Source organism: Homalodisca vitripennis, chromosome 6, assembly GCF_021130785.1.
Source record: "Homalodisca vitripennis isolate AUS2020 chromosome 6, UT_GWSS_2.1, whole genome shotgun sequence".
Taxonomy (NCBI): domain Eukaryota; kingdom Metazoa; phylum Arthropoda; class Insecta; order Hemiptera; family Cicadellidae; genus Homalodisca; species Homalodisca vitripennis.
In genome coordinates, this window is record NC_060212.1 from 15,546,231 (window position 1) to 15,567,639 (window position 21,409).

Here is a 21,409-nt window from a genome sequence, read left to right on the forward strand (position 1 = left end):
ATGTGTGTGTGTGTGTGTGTTTTTTTTTTTGTTTTTTTGTTATACTATAACTAATAACGATGGCAGAAGGCCGAAATCCTGTTATTCTTTCAATCCTTCCATCGGCTATACCAAACTTATACAAAGTAACTGTAATGCCATGAAAATTTGCAATCACAATTTCGTGATGTTTAAAGTTGCAAATAAAAATAATTTAAAACAGATACTTATTTTTTAAGCAGCAATTTAATGATGTATAATTTTAAAATTTGTATATACAAATTAAATATTCACAGGACTATTACACTTTATAAATTTTTATACTTAACTTATAAAGCTGAGAATAATAATATATGTTTTAATATCTCTTAAACATAATCGCGTACGGAAAGAAATCTAACTGATAAGAAAACAGTACAGATATATATTCCTACAAATTCGGGTTTTATTCGTAAAATTACAATGATAGGTATTCCAAATGTGTTCGTTAGCAATAACCAAGCAAACTCTATGAGCTCATGCCGCAAATAAAACATTACATTATACTGAAGATGTTTCTATTACACAGAGTATAGGTTGTATAGTCTATGTCTGTGTAAAGTATTTGCAGATGAACTTAAAATTTTAATTCTAAATACTAGATTCACTGTTTTATATTCAATAATTAATTGAAAAAATTTTAATTCAAAATACATGTAATTCAAGGTTTTAACCTCTTTGATGAAATTCAGCTGTAAGTGGTGTTTGATGTCAGTTAAATTTGGATTGTTAATCATCAATATTAACATTTTCACAAATTATAAAACATTTCGGAAAACTTTTCCAGTCTTCATATAAATGCTCTTCATAGACTCTTTCTCGAATTTTAAAGAATATTTCACAATAAGAATTAACTGAATTGGTCCAGATATTCTCGAGATTACAGCACTTGCCAACAACACATTTAACGGTTAATTTTTATTTATACGATACAAGTGGGAGTGCCGATGGCCGAGTGGTCTAAGACGCTTGACTTTGAGTCTGAGTTAGAGATAGCGCAGGTTCGAATCCTGTCGGTGACCGTTGCACTTTTTATCAGTACCATCGACCTTGTACTGTATCGACTCTCCCCCTTATTCTGTTTGATAAGATCCTCGCACAGGCCAGTGGCCCATGAGGACGGGCAGAATAAGGCAAAAAGGAGATCGGCTTCTCCTTTAAAAAAAAAATTAAATAAATTAAAAAAGTATATCTTATAAATAAAAAATAAAACAACAACGTTAAGGAAGATTTTGATGCAGAGAAAAGTAGGTGATGTTTCCCAGAATATTTAAGAATCCGGGAATATATTTATAATATTTACGAAACATAATCAATAGTTTACTGACAGTACATAGGTGTTGACACTTTTAACTGAATTTCACCAAAGACGCATAAACATATGTTTAAGTTTATATTTTAGAAAACCAACCTTAATGAACAAAGCTGTGAATGTTTGCATTTATGGTTGCCTTATGGTAACCAAAGCGGGTTGGCTCCTTTGAAAATTTTACCGTAGTTATAGGAAAGGCAAAGCGATGGTACAGTCTTCCTCTTATATCAGTAGCAGAACACAAGCGACGGTACAGTCTTCCTCTTATACCAGTAGCAGAACACAAGCGATGGTACAGTCTTCCTCTCATACCAGTAGCAGAAAACAAGCGATGTTAGCACACTCTTCCTCTTATAGCAGTAGCAGAACACAAGCGATGGTATAGTCTTCCTCTTATACCAGCAGCAGAAAACAAGCGATGTTAGTCTTCCTCTTATAGCAGTAGCAGAACACAAGCGATGGTATAGTCTTCCTCTTATACCAGCAGCAGAAAACAAGCGATGGTTAGTCTTCCTCTTATAGCAGTAGCAGAACACAAGCGATGGTATAGTCTTCCTCTTATACCAGCAGCAGAAAACAAGCGATGTTAGTCTTCCTCTTATAGCAGTAGCAGAACACAAACGATGGTATAGTCTTCCTCTTATACCAGCAGCAGAAAACAAGCGATGTTAGTCTTCCTCTTATAGCAGTAGCAGAACACACGCGATATAATATATATATATATATATATATATATATATATATATATATATATATATATATATATATATATATATATATATATATATATATATTAGTAAGTATATATAATATAAAATAGTATATATGTAAAATATAATATATAAAATAATAAAAAGTATATAAAATATTATTAGGATATACATAAAGTTATATATATATATATATATATATATATATATATATATATATATATATATACCAATATTAAACGATAACAAACTTTCTTTTGGTGCATAGAGACTCGAATGCAATGAAACAAGCAGTCATATTCGATCTTCACCGTGACTAAGAGGTAACACTGCAGCTTTCTAGCCTAGAGGTCACGGGTTCGAATCCCGGTGAGTTCAAAAAATTTGCAAATCGTTTTTATACAGCTTTCCTCTAAAAAATCTATTTAAATGCCATATTGATCTAAAGAAGTGCTTACAAATATGATAAGAAATGTTTACAACATTGGTAACGAAATAGGGTATGTAACCACTAGAGCGATGTGGTGCGCGGCGCAGCTGGGTCTTCGAGTACAAATCTGGTTAGACCTGCAGTCAGCAACACGACTAACAAGATTGTCTCCGGGGCTTCCCACATCGCAATGATCAAAATGGTATGGCAGTGATAGTAGTGAACATCAACAAAATCATCAAACACCGTCAATCATCCCAGTTCCAGTTCAAGCCTAAAATTGTACTTGTGTCCAAGCTAAGGTGTGTGGTGCAGGTGTATTTTATTTAATTATAACGGTTCATTACTTTGGTTGTGCTTTGTGATTCTAGCGGTGTCACAATTCTGTAAAAATTAACGATTATTATCCCTCGCCTTTAATATTACAACCCTCATAAACCCTCATTTATTTGTGTAGTATGAATGCGACGTTCTGGTACTAGTGGTGTGAGTGTTAGGACACAATCACAGAAATCCGATAACATGAATATTATCATTTTTGTAGATGACGTCACATATTTGGCCATAAAATAACAGTGATAACCAGTGCTGTTGGAATCGCTATTTTCTAATTTGCTATATACAATAAATATATGAATAAAAACAATTTAAAACGTACAAACAGTAAATTAATGAAGACTACGAAATTTAATTTTATTCTGGACATTATTTCTACAGTTTCTTACTTTGGAAAAGGAGTATACGAAAGGTGTTGTGTTAATGTAGTCATAGATTTTGTATAGTGTTTCGCCTGTCCGTTTCAACCGCAATGTGTTCACTATTGCGGCATTCGTTTTACGAGTTTTAGTATTTAAAGTGATAGCACATTGAAGGATTGTGATCCCTACTAACAGTGATTTTCATTACGGGTTTGAGATCACTATTGTGCTGTTCGTATCGTTGTTTCTCTACTCTACGGTTACCTAGTTGTTTGTTTTTTTCGAATTGTGGTTACTGCACAGAGGGCCAGTCCAAGACTGTTGCCTCTTTAGTGTAGTTCGCTTCTCGTTCTGTGTTTACTAATGTGCAGTTCGTCCCAAGGATTCTGATTATAGTGGAATTATTTGTTCCTAGGCTAGTAATTACGACAGTGTTATTGCGTTACAAGGATGGTTATTACTACACTGTAGTTCGTTACTAGGATTGTTACTACAAAAACAGACTAAACATATTTTATAGAATTAAATAATATAGAAATATTTTATACTATATAAAATATTTTTTAGTTTATGCTACTACACTGTGGTTCGTTACGATTGCTTTTACTACACTGCGTTTCGATACAATTATAGTAATACGAAACTGTGGTTCGTTACAAGCATAGTTATTACTACAACAAACTAAAGATAGTTCTGAAAATATCTTTAGTCTGTTGTACTACAATGTGGTTTGTAAACAAAATAGTAATTAAAACACTGTGGTTCGTTACAAGGATAGTTATTACTACACTGTGATTCGTTACAAAGATTGTTAATACGCAACTGTGGTTCTATACAAGGAGGTTACTACTACACTGCGGTTCGTTACAAGGATAGTTACTACTACAACAAACTACAGATAATTCTATAAAATAATTTTAGTCTCTGCTACTACTCTGTGGTTCGTTACAAGCATAGTTATTACAACAGACTAAAGATAGTTCTGTAAAATATCTTTAATCTGTTGTACTTCAATGTGGTTACTGAAATAGTAATTAAAACACTGTGGTTCGTTACAAGGATAGTTATTATTACACTGTGGTTCGTTACTATAGTTTTTACTACACCGTGATTCATTACAAGGATTGTTAATACTAAACTGTAATTCTTTACAAGGATTGTTAATACGAAACTGTGGCTCTATGCAAGGATAGTTACTAGTACACTGGAGTTCGTTACAAGGATAATTATTACTACAACAAACTACAGATATTTCTATAAAATAATTTTAGTCTGTGGTACTACTCTATGGGTCGTTACAAGGATAGTTATTACTACAACAGACTAAATATAGTTCTATAAAATATCTTTTGTCTGTTTTACTACAGTGTGGTTACTAAAATAGGAATTAAACCACTGTGGTTCATTACAAGGATAGTTACTACTACACTGGAGTTCGTTACAAGGATAGTTACTTCTACAACAAACTAAAAATATTTCTATAAAATAATTTTAGTCTGTGATACTACTCTGTGGTTCCTTACGAGGATAGTTATTACTATAAGAGACTAAAGATAATTCTGAAAATATCTTTGCCTGTTGTACTACAATGTAGTTTGATACCAAAATAGTAATTAAAACACTGTGGTTCATTACAAGGATATTTATTACTACACTGTGGTTCGTTATGAATGTTTTTACTACACTGTGATTCGTAACAAGGATGGTTACTAATACACTGTAGTTCGTTATAATGACATAAAAACATATGAAATGATCATGATCAGTTTCAGAGAAGTGACGATGCCGCAGAGTGGGCTGAGCCCCGCCAAACTGAATCTTGACTCACTCAATGATCCTGGAGACAGATATGAACTGGGGGAGTTGTTGGGATCCGGGGTATGTGGAGAGGTCTACAGTGCCACAGACAATGAAGCAGGTTAGTACATCTCCTGAATGTAAGCACCCTCAATAACCATGGAGGTAGATATGAACTGGGGGAGTTGTTGGGATCCGGGGTATGTGGATAGGTCTACAGTGCCACAGACAATGAAGCAGGTTAGTGTATCTCCTGAATGTAAGCACCCTCAATAACCATGGAGGTAGATATGAACTGGGGGAGTTGTTGGGATCCGGGGTATGTGGAGAGGTCTACAGTGCCACAGACAATGAAGCAGGTTAGTGCATCTCCTGAATGTAAGCACCCTCAATGACGCTGGAGACAGATATGAACTGGGGGAGTTGTTGGGATCCGGGGTATGTGGAGAGGTCTACAGTGCCACAGACAATGAAGCAGGTTAGTGCATCTCCTGAATGTAAGCACCCTCAATAACCATGGAGGTAGATATGAACTGGGGGAGTTGTTGGGATCCGGGGTATGTGGAGAGGTCTACAGTGCCACAGACAATGAAGCAGGTTAGTACACCTCCTAAATGTGACCACCCTCAATAACCATGAAGGTAGATATGAACTGGGGGAGTTGCTGGGATCCGGGGTATGTGGAGAGGTCTACAGTGCCACAGACAATGAAGTAGGTTAGTACATCTCCTGAATGTAAGCACCCTCAATAACCATGGAGGTAGATATGAACTGGGGGAGTTGTTGGGATCCGGGGTATGTGGAGAGGTCTACAGTGCAACAGACAATGCAGCAGGTTAGTACATCTCTTGAATGTAAGCACCCTCAATAACCATGGAGGTAGATATGAACTGGGGGAGTTGTTGGGATCCGGGGTATGTGGAGAGGTCTACAGTGCCACAGACAATGAAGTAGGTTAGTTCATCTCCTGAATGTAAGCACCCTCAATACCATGGTGGTAGATATGAACTGGGGGAGTTGTTGGGATCCGGGGTATGTGGAGAGGTCTACAGTGCCACAGACAATGAAGCAAGTAAGTACATCTCCTGAATGTAAGCACCCTCAATAACCATGGAGGTAGATATGAACTGGGGGAGTTGTTGGGATCCGGGGTATGTGGAGAGGTCTACAGTGCCACAGACAATGAAGCAGGTTAGTACACCTCCTGAATGTGATCACCCTCAATGATCCTGGAGACAGATATGAACTGAGGGAGTTGTTGGGATCCGGGGTATGTGGAGAGGTCTACAGTGCCACAGACAATGAAGCAGGTTAGTACATCTCCTGAATGTAAGCACCCTCAATAACCATGGAGGTAGATATGAACTGGGGGAGTTGTTGGGATCCGGGGTATGTGGAGAGGTCTACAGTGCCACAGACAATGAAGTAGGTTAGTACACCTTCTGAATGTAAGCACCCTTCAATAACCATGGACGTAGATACGAACTGGGGGAGTTGTTGGGATCCGAGGTATGTGGAGAGGTCTACAGTGCCACAGACAATGAAGTAGGTTAGTACACCTTCTGAATGTAAGCACCCTCAATAACCATGGAGGTAGATATGAACTGGGGGAGTTGTTGGGATCCGGGGTATGTGGAGAGGTCTACAGTGTCACAGACAATGAAGCAGGTTAGTACACCTTCTGAATGTAAGCACCCTCAATAACCATGGAGGTAGATATGAACTGGGGGAGTTGTTGGGATCCGGGGTATGTGGAGAGGTCTACAGTGTCACAGACAATGAAGCAGGTTAGTACACCTTCTGAATGTAAGCACCCTCAATAACCATGGAGGTAGATACGAACTGGGGGAGTTGTTGGGATCCGGGGTATGTGGAGAGGTCTACAGTGCCACAGACAATGAAGTAGGTTAGTACACCTTCTGAATGTAAGCACCCTCAATAACCATGGAGGTAGATACGAACTGGGGGAGTTGTTGGGATCCGGGGTATGTGGAGAGGTCTACAGTGCCACAGACAATGAAGTAGGTTAGTACACCTTCTGAATGTAAGCACCCTCAATAACCATGGAGGTAGATACGAACTGGGGGAGTTGTTGGGATCCGGGGTATGTGGAGAGGTCTACAGTGCCACAGACAATGAAGCAGGTTAGTACACCTTCTGAATGTAAGCACCCTCAATGACCCTGGAGACAGATATGAACTGGGAGAGTTAAACAAATCACGTTTCGTTCTTCGCATGGCATGTGTAAGTAATAATAGTATGATATTGTTAATGATAAATACATACTTTGACAATTTTTAATGCCTCTATGCTTTCTAGAGTCTCTGAATCTGTGTCTGAGACATGAATGCATTTTTACTAGATTTGACGATAACATTTGATGTCCATCTGTCTCCCTAATTGTCAGTTCTAGTTCTGGTGTCCAACAAATAAGTGTTTTTTTGGATAATTTCAGGTGGAAAGAAAGTTGCTATCAAGGTCCAGAAGATCACTAAGGATAACATGGATGACATACAGGAGGAGTACAGAATCCTTAGGGACCTTTCCAGTCATCCAAACCTTCCAGACTTTTACGGGGTGTACTTAAAGAGAACCAGGAATGGAGATCAGCTTTGGTTTGTTATGCAGGTAAAATGTCATTTTAAAAATTCATGATTAGTTTTATTTCTTAAAATGCCTTATACATATGTAGTTTTTAACTACAATGCAAAATCTGTTAAACATCCGAATACATTTTTAAATTAAAGTTTAAATGGTTTTTAATTCGAGGTTACCACATTAAATAAAGTATAGGTCCGTTTCGAAGGTTCTTTGAAAAAAATTGAAGCTCAAATACAAGTAGTAATCTCTTACTTTTTCACTTACTAGAGAGAAATCTTATCTTTCTGCACTATTGGCCAATGCAATTTTTACTAATCCTTTTCTCTTCCATGCAGCTTTGTGAAGGAGGACCAGTCGTTGACCTGGTGAGAGGTCTGCTCAAACGTAACAAGAAGATGACAGAGGAACACATCGCATTCATTCTTCATGAGACAGTCAAGGTAGAACTTTGACCCTTAAGCCCTTAAAGGGTCTTAATATTCTAGACGTAATTTTGTAAAAATTTTAAGAAAATGTAGAATACGAGGAGTTCACAATGGCTAAAGAACCCATTTAACTACTTCTAAAACTTCTGGTTCATAGTTGCCTAACTCAATGTTTCCAACTTTGAGCAATCCCCTTTCATTTCCCATGAATAACGAGATTATTGGATTCCTCATCAAGCTCAAATTCTCATGAAATTTTAGTTAAAATCTCGGTAACAGTTGTGATGTTTCAGGCCCTAGTTCACCTGCACGAGAACCACGTCATGCACCGGGACATCCGAGGAAGCAACATACTTTTGACTAAATTGGGAGAAGTGAAATTGGTCGATTTTGGTTTGTCTAGGTAAGATTACCTTTGATTGTATCTAATTTTAAAACCCAAATGTTATGTCACCTATGAATGTTCAAAAGTGAAAAATGCACCAAAATAAAATTACCGATTGGAAAGTTACGAATAGTTAGCACTCAAGGACGTAGCCAGCGAGGGGTCCAAGGGGTGAGGACCCCGCAAATTGTAAATTTTTTCAAATACTTTCTTCGTGAAGGAAACAGGATTTTTCCGGACATTTGCTATCGTTCAGTGAAACCAAAAATCAGTAACACTACGTTTCGAGATCTGCAATCTGATCTCTTCTTCAGGTAAAAACTAACCTAATACATAATTACAAACTAGGTTGAAATAAACAATTCCCTCTACCAAAGTATTACTTTTTTCGTAATAAATTATTATTATTATTGAAATAATTCAGTATTACTGGCATGTACTGCTGAAAAATCGTTCCCAACACAGAAACGGGACAAGAACTTTTTAAGGAACAAAATGGGGTCTTACTCTCTGTCCACTACGAGAAAATATCAATTGTCTGGACCCCTCCCCCAAATCATTTGCTGGGTACGTTCTTGTTAGCACTTTGTAAGATATACTTCTCAAAAACAAATTTATCACAAATTAAAAATGTAAACATTTAGAACGCACCTGTTGGTTGCAGAGAGCTGAAAAGTACAATGGACAAGAGGAAGTCATGCATTGGATCCCCTTCTTGGATGGCACCGGAAGTGGTAACAAGTGATCGAATAGAAGGGGCAGACCCAAACTCTTACGACATACGTGCGGATGTGTGGTCCCTTGGTAAGTATGATTGTTATTTCAAGTTAGTACAGGATATTTAACCTTGAGTTACTATAGGAATCTTAAACGATTTGTTCTGGTTATATCATTAGGATTAATTCTTGTTGTACAATGTAGAGGATTTTTGTAATTAGCAACAGGAAACATATGCTGTAAATCTTGACAATCCGGACCATATGAAAATATTTTTTAATTTTATCAAATTTTTTAAAATTAATTAAGTATTGCAAGACATCGTTTAGGTAAATGAATTAAACAATGTGTAGCAGAAATGTTTCAGTACATATTTTCCTTCCATTGACACCTATAATTATTCTGGTATGTTGTAAAAAATAACGAGAAATCTAAAAAAATGTTTAGCTGTCACAACACAAAGGAAACGTTATAATTTCCTTCTAGTGTATTACCCAATCGTATCAAGTACTAAGTGACAATTCTCTCAGCCGTCCTTGGTAGCTGAGTTGCTAGCGTCTCCGCTTTAAACGCTCGGGGACCCGGGTTAGGATCTCGACTCGGGCATGATGTTTTTGCACTGTTCCAGTATAGAGCTTTAAATCTAAAAAAAAAATAAAATAAAAATATTAGAGTTAACTCCTAAATAGAAAAAAATTGGTTACAGGTATAACTGCAATTGAGCTTGGAGACGGGAAAGCTCCTTTTGAGGGGATTCACCCTACACGAGCGCTCTTCCAGATCGTCAGAAATCCTCCTCCCTCCCTGTACAGGCCTGCTAACTGGACACAGACTTACAACGACTTCATTACTGAGTGAGATTGCATTTTACTGAGTGTTAAATGGTACAATACGGTACATTATAATTGTATGCTTAGCATAATATTTTCAACTGTCGTGCGTAGTGAATTGTTCATTGACTTTCTTTTTAAATATTTCAATAGGTTTTAGATGTTCTCGAATTAGTTAGGCATACATCTTCTTTTCCTGTCTTACTAATTTGTGCACAAAGTGTTCTAGACGCGAGGGCGTTCTCACGATCAAACTACATTTTTAATAAGTTCATGTTCATTTCAGTAAAAATATTTTACCGGAGCCAAACCAGAGCCAAAAATGTTCAGCCTCCAAATATTCCAACGCTTGTGCAAGCTATAGTTTTTTCTTGTCTTCAGCATGATAGGTTTTTATTTACATCGGTTGTTTGCATTTTTCACTTAGCTGAGTTTTTTTATCGTCCACTTTGTTTATGGGATGTGGTTTAATGTTTTACATGGTTTAAGTGGTAAATATTTACACAAATGCCACTGTTAACAAAAATATTAGAGCTATTGCACAGACAACTGAATTTTGACCAAAATGCTTTTGGCTAAATGTTCAAATACTTTTTTCAGGTGCCTGGAAAAGAACCCCGACAACAGACCTTTTATGGTCGAGATCATGGAACATCCTTTCCTTACTTCGCTTCCAGAGAACGATTTCCACGTGAGTTATGTAAAGTATAATATATATATATATATATATATATATATATATGTGTGTGTGTGTGTGTGTGTGTGTGTGTGTGTGTGTGTGTGTGTGTGTGTGTGTGTGTGTGTGTGTGTGTGTGTGTGTGTGTGTGTTTGTGCCTTACTAGAAAAAAACTAAGTAAACAAAAACGTATAGAAAGAGTTACACATACTTCATCATTATACAAAAAAAAATCTGGAAAGCCAAGTTTTGAAAACGCGTTCCCTTTTCAAATGCATTTTGACATAGAGAAACTCACGTTCTTACGCGTGAACTTGTCTTTTAATTGGTATTCTTATTATCCTTTATTAGTACTTGACACCTGACGAAGAGCACAGATATATTTTCGAACACCTGACGAAGAGCGCATATATATATATATATTCGAAACGTCGTATCAACCTTTTAACATATTATAACGGTGGAAAGTGTCCCTATAACTGTAAAACTTTTCTAAACATTTCTGGTAAGTATGAAATTAAATAAAAACACACAATTTTATGTTTTCTTATGGAAAACTTTCATTTTCAGTTAACACAAGAGCTGAAGAGCCTATTGGAGTACATCTCGCCAGATATTGTTGCTACCAGGTCTGAAGAAGTTATTGTGAGGAAAAAATTTATGACAGTAAGTACTATTTTTCTATACATATTTAATATCACTTTACAAATGAGTAAGTATTTTGTAAGCTGTAATTTCAGGCTTATAACAATTCTCGCCTAGAGTTTCATTAGAAACCTACTTGAAGATCTTTTACCAGTCCTGATACAAATTAGATCAAATGTTTAAAAAACCAGATTTTCTCCGAACAGTGCTGATATAATCAAGTCAATACCAAGTGATTAGAACAGATTTTCAAGATTTAAAGAAAATTATCAAATCCAAGCAATATTCTAATTTAATTAAATTTAAAGTCCTTTATTGATAGAGGTGCAGTTTGTACTTAAAAATTCTCTCTTCCACTTAACCTCTAAACACAAATAAAATATTATCATTCCTATTACATTAATGCAACTTGCATGTAGAACTAAAATTACGTTTACTAATTAATTACATCATGGATAAAAATTGAAATTCAGCATATTGATTAAACTCTAACAAAAATCTCTGCAACACAACAGGCAACTAATAAAACCATCCTATCTTTATCAGCTTTCATTCTCCATTCACTCAGCTTACATGCAGTTACCCCAAGTGCGATCACAATAACCACCAACCGTCACTCCCGCCGAGTCCGCAGGAGAAATGTTATAGCCTAACTTCGTGCCCCAAACTTAATTAAGGCTAATCAAGTTTAATTTGGAATTGTCCGATAGTTTAATTAAGGTCCACACGTAACTCTTTTCACAGTACATAATTACGTAAAACAGTGATAGGCTTACCTATTTGGTGATGGGAAGAATGAATACAGACAAATAGTTTTATGTGCAAGAGCAATTTATTTCATTGAATCTCAGAGTGTACATTTTTATTACTAGAGCTAGAAAAAAGTAATATTGAAACCATTTTAACTAATTCATCGTTTTTTTCAGACTAGGGCACACCCAGCACCGGAAGAGATGCACACGGAGGACTTGGCAGCTCTCGAGGACATCACAGAGGACACGGTCTTGTGCGAACTTCAGGAGCGAAACAAACACAACCATAACTACACATTTGTGGGGGATGTCCTTCTGTTCCTCAACCCCAACGCTGAGCAAGACATCTATAATCTTGAGGTATACTAAATACTCAGTTATTCTCCAAACCCCAGGAGGGTCACTCTGGTTGGTTTCAATCTACACTGGGTATAGCAAAACCGATGTGTCATTTAAGTCTGGCAACCCTATAGATGTCCAGGAGTGACACATTAATAACCGTAAATGACGAGGTATTGGGGTGCACTAGTAGTTCGACAGGTTTCGTCCGCTATGGAGGATGACTGTCGGAGTTAATGGAGCTCTTGCTAACCTTGGGGTAAGGGCATACTACCCTGCCCGCTTTGACTGGAGAGTTGGTACAGAGCCGGTCTACCCTCTTCCAAGGTGGTATGACTGAGGTGTAGTGTCCACTATCCCAACCTCGTGGTTCTCGACAGGAAACAACCCAAACCTCCAACCTTACCCATCTTTATTTTCATGTCACTTCCAAAATCGCGGAAAGTCCTTTCAGGACCAAATCTTAATTGCCCAAACGATTCGATTTTAGCTGGTTTATAGCTTTTGGTAGAACCTACACTGGTTTGGGCAAAACCGGGTGTAAACAATCACATCTGAACAACCATACGCATGTCTAGTAACTGCACGAAAATTTCAAAATTGATGGATAGGTATAATTACTGCTTTGGGAAATTGTTGGAATTAGTGGAATTCCCGTAGTGTTGAGGTTTTTTGCAAGTCTACACGGTAGACGACCCTAACCTGCCTGCTTTGGCTGGTAGAGGCTCACAAAGCTGGCCTCACCTTCTTCAATGATGGATATAACATCTCAGCCATTAAATATTTACCTACAGTGAGAGGTCTTTAGACTTTTTATCCTATGTAAACAAGAAAATAATATCTTATAAGTGCTTTGTGTTTTTATTACACTCACCATTTAATACCGTACCAACATTTACAAGTCTAAAGAAGTGGCCAATAAATGTAACAGAGTATCCATTTGTTATAAATAAAGAGCAGTATTACTTTTACCATTTTTAACTTTTGATCAAAAAATGTTCCAGTTTGCTCGTGGGTACCTTATGATCTTCTTATAACTTTAAAATACGAGTGCACAAAAAATCCTCAGCTACCTTAAATTTTCCGTGCCCAATGCAATGGACTAGATATTATACGCCTTAAAATTATATTGATCAAATTTATTTCTTGTATTTAACGAACGATTTCCCTTGCAGACCCAGACGAAATACTTCTGCAAGAGCCGTTCAGACAATGCTCCTCACATCTTCAGCGTGGCCGACAGCGCTTACCAAGACTGCTTCCACCACGAGGAACCACAGCACATCATACTCTCGGGGGAGACCCTCTCCGGAAAGACCACAAATTTGAAACATCTCCTGAACCATTTTAACTATCTCGGTTTGGTAAGTCCAGAGCACTTTGTGGAAAATCTGAAAAGTTCTTTCATGGAGAATCCCAACAGTAGATTCTCAGTGGATCTTCCTTCATCCAGATAATTGTAATGCTCTTTTTCAGAGCCCAAATAAAGTGGGCGACAAAGTGATGAAAGCCCTAAACGTGATTCACGCGATTGGTAACGCAGCGACTCCGGTCAATGCCGACTCGACCCGTCACATCATGCAGCTCCAGGTCACGTACAGCTCTACTGGGAAACTATCGGGCGGGATCTTCTGGGTCTACCAACTGGAGAAGTGGCGAGTCACTGGTCACCAGTGAGTACATTTTAACATAGGCTTTAGACATTTCCAACTAGAGGTTTGAAATTATGACAAGACTCATGAAATTGGAGAATTATAACATTAGAATAGTGTAACACCCTCCAATAGACAGGTGACGCGAGGGGTAGACAGGGAAACTAAAGAAAAGGAATGAAAAAAATTGTTTTGTTTGTTCATTACTTGCGGACAGTACGAGGCGCTCTCTTTTATGACCCCAATAACACAGAATACTGTTAACTTCCGAACTCTATAGTATTAATTTTCTCGGCTGACCGGCATCCATGACCTAATCCATTCGCCCCTCTCGTCTACTGTCCACTCGGTACACTCCCAACTCCATACCATGGATTCTTGGTGGAAGAATTCCCAAAAAAGCTTAGACGAAGCGAAATTTTGGGTCTCCTTCTTCACAATAAACTCGAATGATCGAAAATCAGAATTATTTTTTTAGTTGCTTTTAACGTTAGGCTTTCAATAAAAGATAACAAAGTGACAGACTTGGTTGATAGTTTAGTGTCATATTTGATACTTTTTTGTATCTTTTGTTAAAAATCATTTACTTTGCATCCTCCTACTACATTTACTATTCGTGCTACTCCTGTTTCCATCACTGTAAGCCTATTAGTTTTCCGTTTCAGATTGGATAAAATGATAATGCATGACTATAAAATTTCGCGTTTTCCAGACTAATTTATCAGACCGATTGATTAGAGACTGAAAACTGCAATATATTCAGGAAGTAAAAATTGAAAAATCCGTGAGCTTCAAAATAAGGCGTTGGCTTCTTTCCGAGTGGATTGTTGAAATTTGCTCTGTTACAATAATGCTGTTACAATCTGTAGTTGATTGACTGTTAACTGTTTCAGAGTGCGGGCTCATTCCAACTTCCACATATTCTACTACTTCTACGACACCCACGAGTCCGAAGGGACGTTGTCCAAATATAACCTTGAAGAAGGGAGGAATTACCGCTACCTCGGAACGTCCGGAAGCGAGAACGACCACAAGGTCCCACCTGGACCGAGAGAAGAACCTCATAGGAACATAAAGAAGTTTAAGGACTTTGATCAAAATCTGATAGATTTAGAGTTCGATGAGGCTCAAAGAGAGTTCATTTACAAAACGCTAGCTGCCATTTTACTTCTTGGAGAAATTAAATTTGAAAAACAAGACGATGGAAAGGCTGGTCTCGCTGGAAGCGATGTAGCAAATAAAGGTAAGTAATTATTATCAAAATAATATCACCGGATTTCCTTCTTTGACACTGTAACATACAATTTCCATACTAACAGATTTCTAGGAAGTGTAGTGTTCTACCTACACAAAAATAAGGTTATTTTGATTTTTATTAACATACTTTCTATTCAGATTCTATTAATACCATATTGTACCATTTAATAAATTAAATAAGCATGGTTTCCGAGGATATAGATTTTATATATGTTCTCTGTTACTTTCGCTCAACCCCATTTTCTCTAAATGAAAGTTTTTAAACTTGGGTAACTTTCAAACTGGACTTTTTTAAGAAACGGAGTTTATTATTATTTTGGTTAATGTATACAACACGATTTAAATATTAAACTTTGTACACAATCTCTAAGCAGGTTGTTTCGAGTGGCATACAATATGTGTTGTTGAAAATTATGATTTATTAAGTTTACAAATCATAGTTTAAAAATTTTACAAATTTGAAGGTATCTTCCGAAAATACTTAAAAACCCACTCTCAACTACTGCATTCAATTCAAATCAGACATACAAATGGTCTTGTGTTTCGTTTTTGTTGCTTTATCACTACACACCAAAATTAAATATTAACCTATTAATGTGATGTTTTAAGAAATAAAGTACATTTCACTATGTTAACAATATTTTATCGAGTGCATTAGTACATTTAATACAAATAGTTTATAGTGAAGAAACATTTGTTTATTGAATTTCCAAATTCGGTAAAAATCTCTTTGTTTGGCCTTATGCTTACACTGGCACACACGCAAGTACGTACTTTCGTACGTCTATGTAACTTACAAGTTACTTTCACGAGAGAGGAAATGCTACAAAAGTACAGACCGAGAGATTGTGTGTGGTCATCCGCCCGACGATGCGCAGAAGCCTACTGGTCATGTGGAGTGGTGGGGGAAGTCGCGAGCTCAGTCTGTGAGCCGGCTCCCCTCCGCCGCCCATCCCACTCCTAGTCAGCCGCACTTCCCCTCTCGCGCATCTTGGAGACCACACGGAATCTCTCGGTCTGTAATAAGATGTTCCAATTTGCTTTACAACACATAATATGTATTTCCAATCACATGTCTGTTTAGAGAACATAACTTGTAGTAGTTCCAACTCTTATATGACAATGTATACTTCAGTGGCTCAGCTGCTGGACGTGGACGACAAGAAGCTCTCCTGGGCGCTGTGCAACTACTGCATTGTGTTGAAAGGTACTGCCGCCCGCCGCAAACACAATGTCGAGGAGGCCAGAGAGGCTCGTGACGTCTTGGCACGGGGATTATACTTCCGCCTTGTCGACTGGATAGTTAACACCATTAACCTCAAGCTGTCGTTATCTAGGGCTGTTTTGTAAGTATGGTTTTGCCTTATATCACATTGGCATTTGCAGCTTAGGGGGAACTCCCACCTAAAAAATGACTTTTTTATTTTTCAGTGGTTATATTTTTTTATTAATGCTGTTTGAAAGCGACTCATAAAATAACTAAACTTTATTTCCATACATTAACATTTTTGCAACCACCCCTTAGGGGTAGGGTGGTTTATTGCGGTAAAACGTATTTCATTGCGTGCAGATATATCTCAAGTTAGGTTATAGGTAGAAACCTATTTTTTTTTTTTTTTTTTTAAGATAAAAATTATACTATGTTTGCATAGTGTGCATGGGTTTGATCATGATTTGACACTGTTCATTGTTTATAATTTTTTAATTATATTTTATTGTTGAAAAAACTTTATTTACGAAGGAAACAAAATAAAAAACTCTTTCATACATTATTTTATAAAACTATGCTTCAGTTTGCAGTCCATTTCTTAAGACTCAAAATAAAAAAAATTATGGCTCTAGCTATAACTAACTGGAGTTATGTCCGCACCTAGCTGCGAAAACAGTGAATATAACCCCATAATTCTGATAATAGAGTTTTAAAGTTATTTTTACTTATAACAGTGGTTAAAATGAGCTTAAAAATACTGTATATTTTACTTAGGATCCTTGCTTTCTCACCTAAAATTCACCTGCTCCAGTAAATAAACCTTTCTCCTTCTTTTAGTCTTTGTTTCTCTATTATGTTTTATCATACGCCATTTTTTTCTGTACCCTTGAAATACTTTGTTTTCTTCAATTTTGCTTGTCTAATTCTTCCTTTTATCTCTTCTTTTCATGATTACATTACTTTATGCCCAGTTGTCATTCCTGCAGTTGTCATAACTGTAGTTATAGCTGTATAAAATTACCAAAGTTATTTTCTCCATGTGCCCGCTGCCACCGCAGTTTTTACAGATCTTTTAGATACGATTGCGTACCTTAGGACTTTGTCCAGATTAGTCCATTCAAACTATCGTTTGAATTTCTGGGTCAGGGCAACTTTAGAAATCTATTCATCTGTTCAACTGAAGCAAGTCTTTGATACACAGGTGCAATGTGTTTTAGTACAGTCTCTGTTATAGGAGTTTTCAAATTTTCTTTATGAGGTCCTGGTGTCTCGCCACATTTGACCAACCGCTCTATTATAATAACAACCAACTGTTTAGTACCTGTGGCTGACACTTGTAATGGTCTGGGCCTTTTTCATCTGTTTGAAACACAATGTTGTCAGTGTTGCAAGGATTCAGCTCTTTCATTCCATTTACATTATCTTTATTTTTTTTAATTAGCGTTTTTGTAGTATTTTGAAGCGTTTATTATGGTCGCATCTTTCAAAACTTCCATAGCTAGATTCCCCCAAAGTAATTTTTTTTTACCTACAATTCTTTCACTACTTTTCTCAAAGGGCAGTTCCTAATCTTTTGGAGACATGATTTATACCATTCTTCTTTAATTTATGGTTACATTGTCACCATAAACGTTCAAATTTTGAATGTGTTGCAAGCTTTAGAGTCACCGTCAGAGAGAATAGTAGTGTATCTGAAATTATAGTCATTAGCATCTTTTTCCTAATGCCTTCTACTGCTTCAACCTCCATTGCTGGTGAAGATCCTTTGTAGTTTATTACTGCATTTCAGATTGTGCGCCTGTGAACCAAATGTTCAAAATTTCCTTGGGAATTTTGCCTAGATCCGATCCCGCTAACGCGCATGAATGGTTTACTAGGACGTGCGGGCTTCTATCACTGTCAATTATCGCTGCGACGTAGACGCAAGATGTACGTGTGATGGCAATTAGTGGATTATATTAAGTGATTTCGGTGAAGTCGGATCATGTTGGCAGAACATTGCTCCAGAATTAGACATTTTGTTTGTCACCGCCACCCCCAATACTTCCTACACCCCCACCCCTTAAGACCACCCCGTCGCATTGCTTTATCAGTATCCTCCACACGACTTAAAACCAAAGAGAGCTCCCACCCCACCCCCCCCTCAGTAGCGTCTCCCCCACTCGCGTCGTCCCATCATCGCCTGCGTCGCCCTGTCATAGCGCCCCGTCAGCGCACCTACCGTCCCCCCCTAGCCCTCACCACGTCCCCAGTAGCCCAGTAAGACTGTAGTCCAGAGTTAGTTGTGAGAAAAAGAGTTAGAAGTAAGAGAAGGGATGTAATAGTAAGTGTGAGCAGGTTATGGTGTTTAAGAGTAAGTCAGGAGTATATGAAGTAGTAGTAGTTAGTAAGTTCTGTGAAGATCTGTTTAGTAAAGGTGAGTGCTGGATGTAAAGAGGCCGATTAGTTCTGGAGTGGAGGTGTTTTGGATGGTTCTGAGCGAGAGTATTGGTGGTTTGAATGTCAGTAGGGAAAGTTAGGCATGTATAGAAACGAGTGAAAGTTAAGGTAGTAAAGTATGAGAGTTAAGAGTGAGAGTAACAGTGTCTGTCCGTAGTTAAGAGCGTAGGTCGTTGCAGTGAGTACTTGTTAAGGTAGGTAGTTATCAGTACTAGAGAGATAGAGAGTAAGAGCAAATAGTAGAGTTGAAGAGAGTCGAGTAACAGCTAGAGTAGTTGGATAGAGAGGTAATAAGTAGTGTTACCGTGTTGTCAGGAGAGTGAAGGAATCAGTGTTGGGAGACTCGTGGTGAGAGTGTGAGAGTGTAGTGTAGGAGAAGGTCATGCAAGAGTGGAAGTTGCTGTAGTAAGTAGAGAAAGAGTGCGAGAGTATTGTACAGAGAGAGAAGTTAAGGGAGTTTAGTACAGGAGCTGTGTGGGTGAGGTTTGAGGAGTTGAAGAGTAGAGTAGAGAGTACTGTAGAGTAACGTAGTAATGTGAGCTGTACTTACAAGGAGAGTGAAGTAGTAGTAGGTAGTACAAAGGAGTAGGTAGTAAGTGACTGATTAGCTCGAAAGAGTTACAGTTAGGAAGAAGTAGAGCGGAGGAGTGGCTCGTAGTGCAGAGTAAGAGTAGTAGAGAGAGTAGAGATTAAGTTGCCCTTGCAGTGCTCAGTACAGTTGGGCAGAAAGTAGCAGTACTTTGATAAAACCAGTTCAATCTATAACTAAACCTGGTGTGTAAATTTCTATTTCACAAACCAACACCATAATTTGAGGTGTGGCCTTCTTGTGCCATGTGCCATCAAATGATACTTGCTTGGTCTAATAGACCCATACGTAGTCGTTAGGCCTATTTACAAATTTTCCAGTTTCAGCGTATATTTGTCTTATCTCGGGCTTCGTGCAGTGTCAGTGCCAGATTTTATTTGACCAGCTCCTATTGTTGATTTTGAAAAGTATTTGCAATTTGACTTAATGTATATTGCTCATAATTTCATACTTAGCACATACATAGTTTCTCCATTGCACTGTCATCCTTGTCCATTTGATGATGAAGTGAGTTACCATTCTAGAATGACGTTCAAAGAATTATTATCATCAATTTTTTTCTAGATGTATAAGAATTGGAGACTTATATTACATGAATACACTGCCATTCAACTGTTATGGCTAATCCAAATCTACATGAGATTTTTGATGATAGGGTTAGTTCTTGCATTTAGGACAGGCTAGTTTCCCAATCCAGGCTATTTTTACAACCAAAATCAATAATACCGTACTGCCAAGCTTTTCCACGGTTATTTCAAATATTCATTTCTCTACTAGGCCTACATTTTGTGATTTTCTTAAATCAGGACAGTCTGTTTTAAAATCACTATCCTCATTAGGGCCTAGTATGCTGCAAATCACAGTTTACTAGAGATGTGCATGGTTGTGGAGTTAGGCTAACCCGGATCCAATCGGTTTTTCGGGTGTTCAAAATTTGGACGATTCTCCTGAACATTCAGGACTGTTTGTGGCGATGATTTTGTTAGGCCTAGGTTGTGACCATCTTGCATAGCGGCTAGGCGTGCCTTATTCTTTTTACTAAATGTTTTAGAGACTCTTGAGTCAACTGTTTCCTTTTAGTTGCAGGCATAATTTTGTACTTACCTATAACATTCAAATATAAGTTCAAAGTTTACCTATACCAAGGGTAATATCCATCCAGATCAGTTTTATATAAATATAAAAATATAAAGCACAATAAACACAGCACTGGTTACACTTGAAACAAAACAATCACAGTAATACAACTGATAAATCAAAATGAGTTCATATGATTTGTTTGAGTTTCTATTACATGCTATTTCAGTTAAATGTTTATTTTCTGTTTATTTACGGTAACAGGGTTTGACCCAACATAACAAAACCAAAATGTATAAATCACTCTCTTGGTTGTTTTTACATATATTTATGTACATAAAATATCATTTGTATGTGAAACAATCATGTCTTGCATTACTTGTTCTCGAAAATGCAGCGAGATATACACTTGCAGCACTTACTTGATTTATAAAAATCTGAGCACATATAATAATAGGATATAGGTACATGTTACATATCAAAATTTTCAGGAGAATCCATAAAATAAAAACATATAAATAAAATTTTTTTACATTTTTTTATAATTTTTTCTATTTTTAGGTGGAGTTCCCCCTTAGGTAAAAGCTGTAAAATGCACATGAACTAATAACGTGCACAATGGAGAGTCCTCGTTTAGGTACTTTATAGCTTACTTATTATCTTGAGTTTCTGTAAAAACTCTATCAACGTCATTATGAATCGTAACTGTTACACTCATAACTTTAAGGGGTATCTATGTATACCAATATAGACGCATAGAAGTACATTGTAGGTGTAGAAAGGGCAGAGTTCCCAGAGACCGAGAATTTCCAACGCCCGGATCAGAAGTTGCGATCGCTGTAGGGACCTT

The 21,409-nt window shown here is 37.2% G+C and overlaps 1 protein-coding gene across 4 annotated transcripts in view; it reads left to right on the forward strand.

Moving 5' to 3' along the window:
• Positions 1 to 21,409, forward strand: part of LOC124364139 (neither inactivation nor afterpotential protein C) — a 61,564-nt gene that overhangs the window by 9,680 nt on the left and 30,475 nt on the right. For 2 of the 4 annotated variants that reach the window (XM_046819369.1, XM_046819372.1), the window contains exons 1-14: positions 2,650 to 2,772; positions 4,935 to 5,086; positions 7,421 to 7,593; positions 7,902 to 8,006; positions 8,285 to 8,394; positions 9,041 to 9,180; positions 9,800 to 9,947; positions 10,524 to 10,614; positions 11,170 to 11,265; positions 12,171 to 12,356; positions 13,511 to 13,699; positions 13,812 to 14,008; positions 14,881 to 15,230; positions 16,380 to 16,590. In XM_046819369.1, the coding sequence (XP_046675325.1) occupies positions 2,675 to 2,772; positions 4,935 to 5,086; positions 7,421 to 7,593; positions 7,902 to 8,006; positions 8,285 to 8,394; positions 9,041 to 9,180; positions 9,800 to 9,947; positions 10,524 to 10,614; positions 11,170 to 11,265; positions 12,171 to 12,356; positions 13,511 to 13,699; positions 13,812 to 14,008; positions 14,881 to 15,230; positions 16,380 to 16,590 (2,246 nt within the window). In that variant the 5' untranslated portion in view covers positions 2,650 to 2,674. Of the gene's footprint in view, positions 1 to 2,649; positions 2,773 to 4,934; positions 5,087 to 5,372; positions 5,444 to 7,420; positions 7,594 to 7,901; positions 8,007 to 8,284; positions 8,395 to 9,040; positions 9,181 to 9,799; positions 9,948 to 10,523; positions 10,615 to 11,169; positions 11,266 to 12,170; positions 12,357 to 13,510; positions 13,700 to 13,811; positions 14,009 to 14,880; positions 15,231 to 16,379; positions 16,591 to 21,409 lie in introns of those variants that run through there. The other 2 variants (XM_046819370.1, XM_046819371.1) reach the window with 2 other exon arrangements.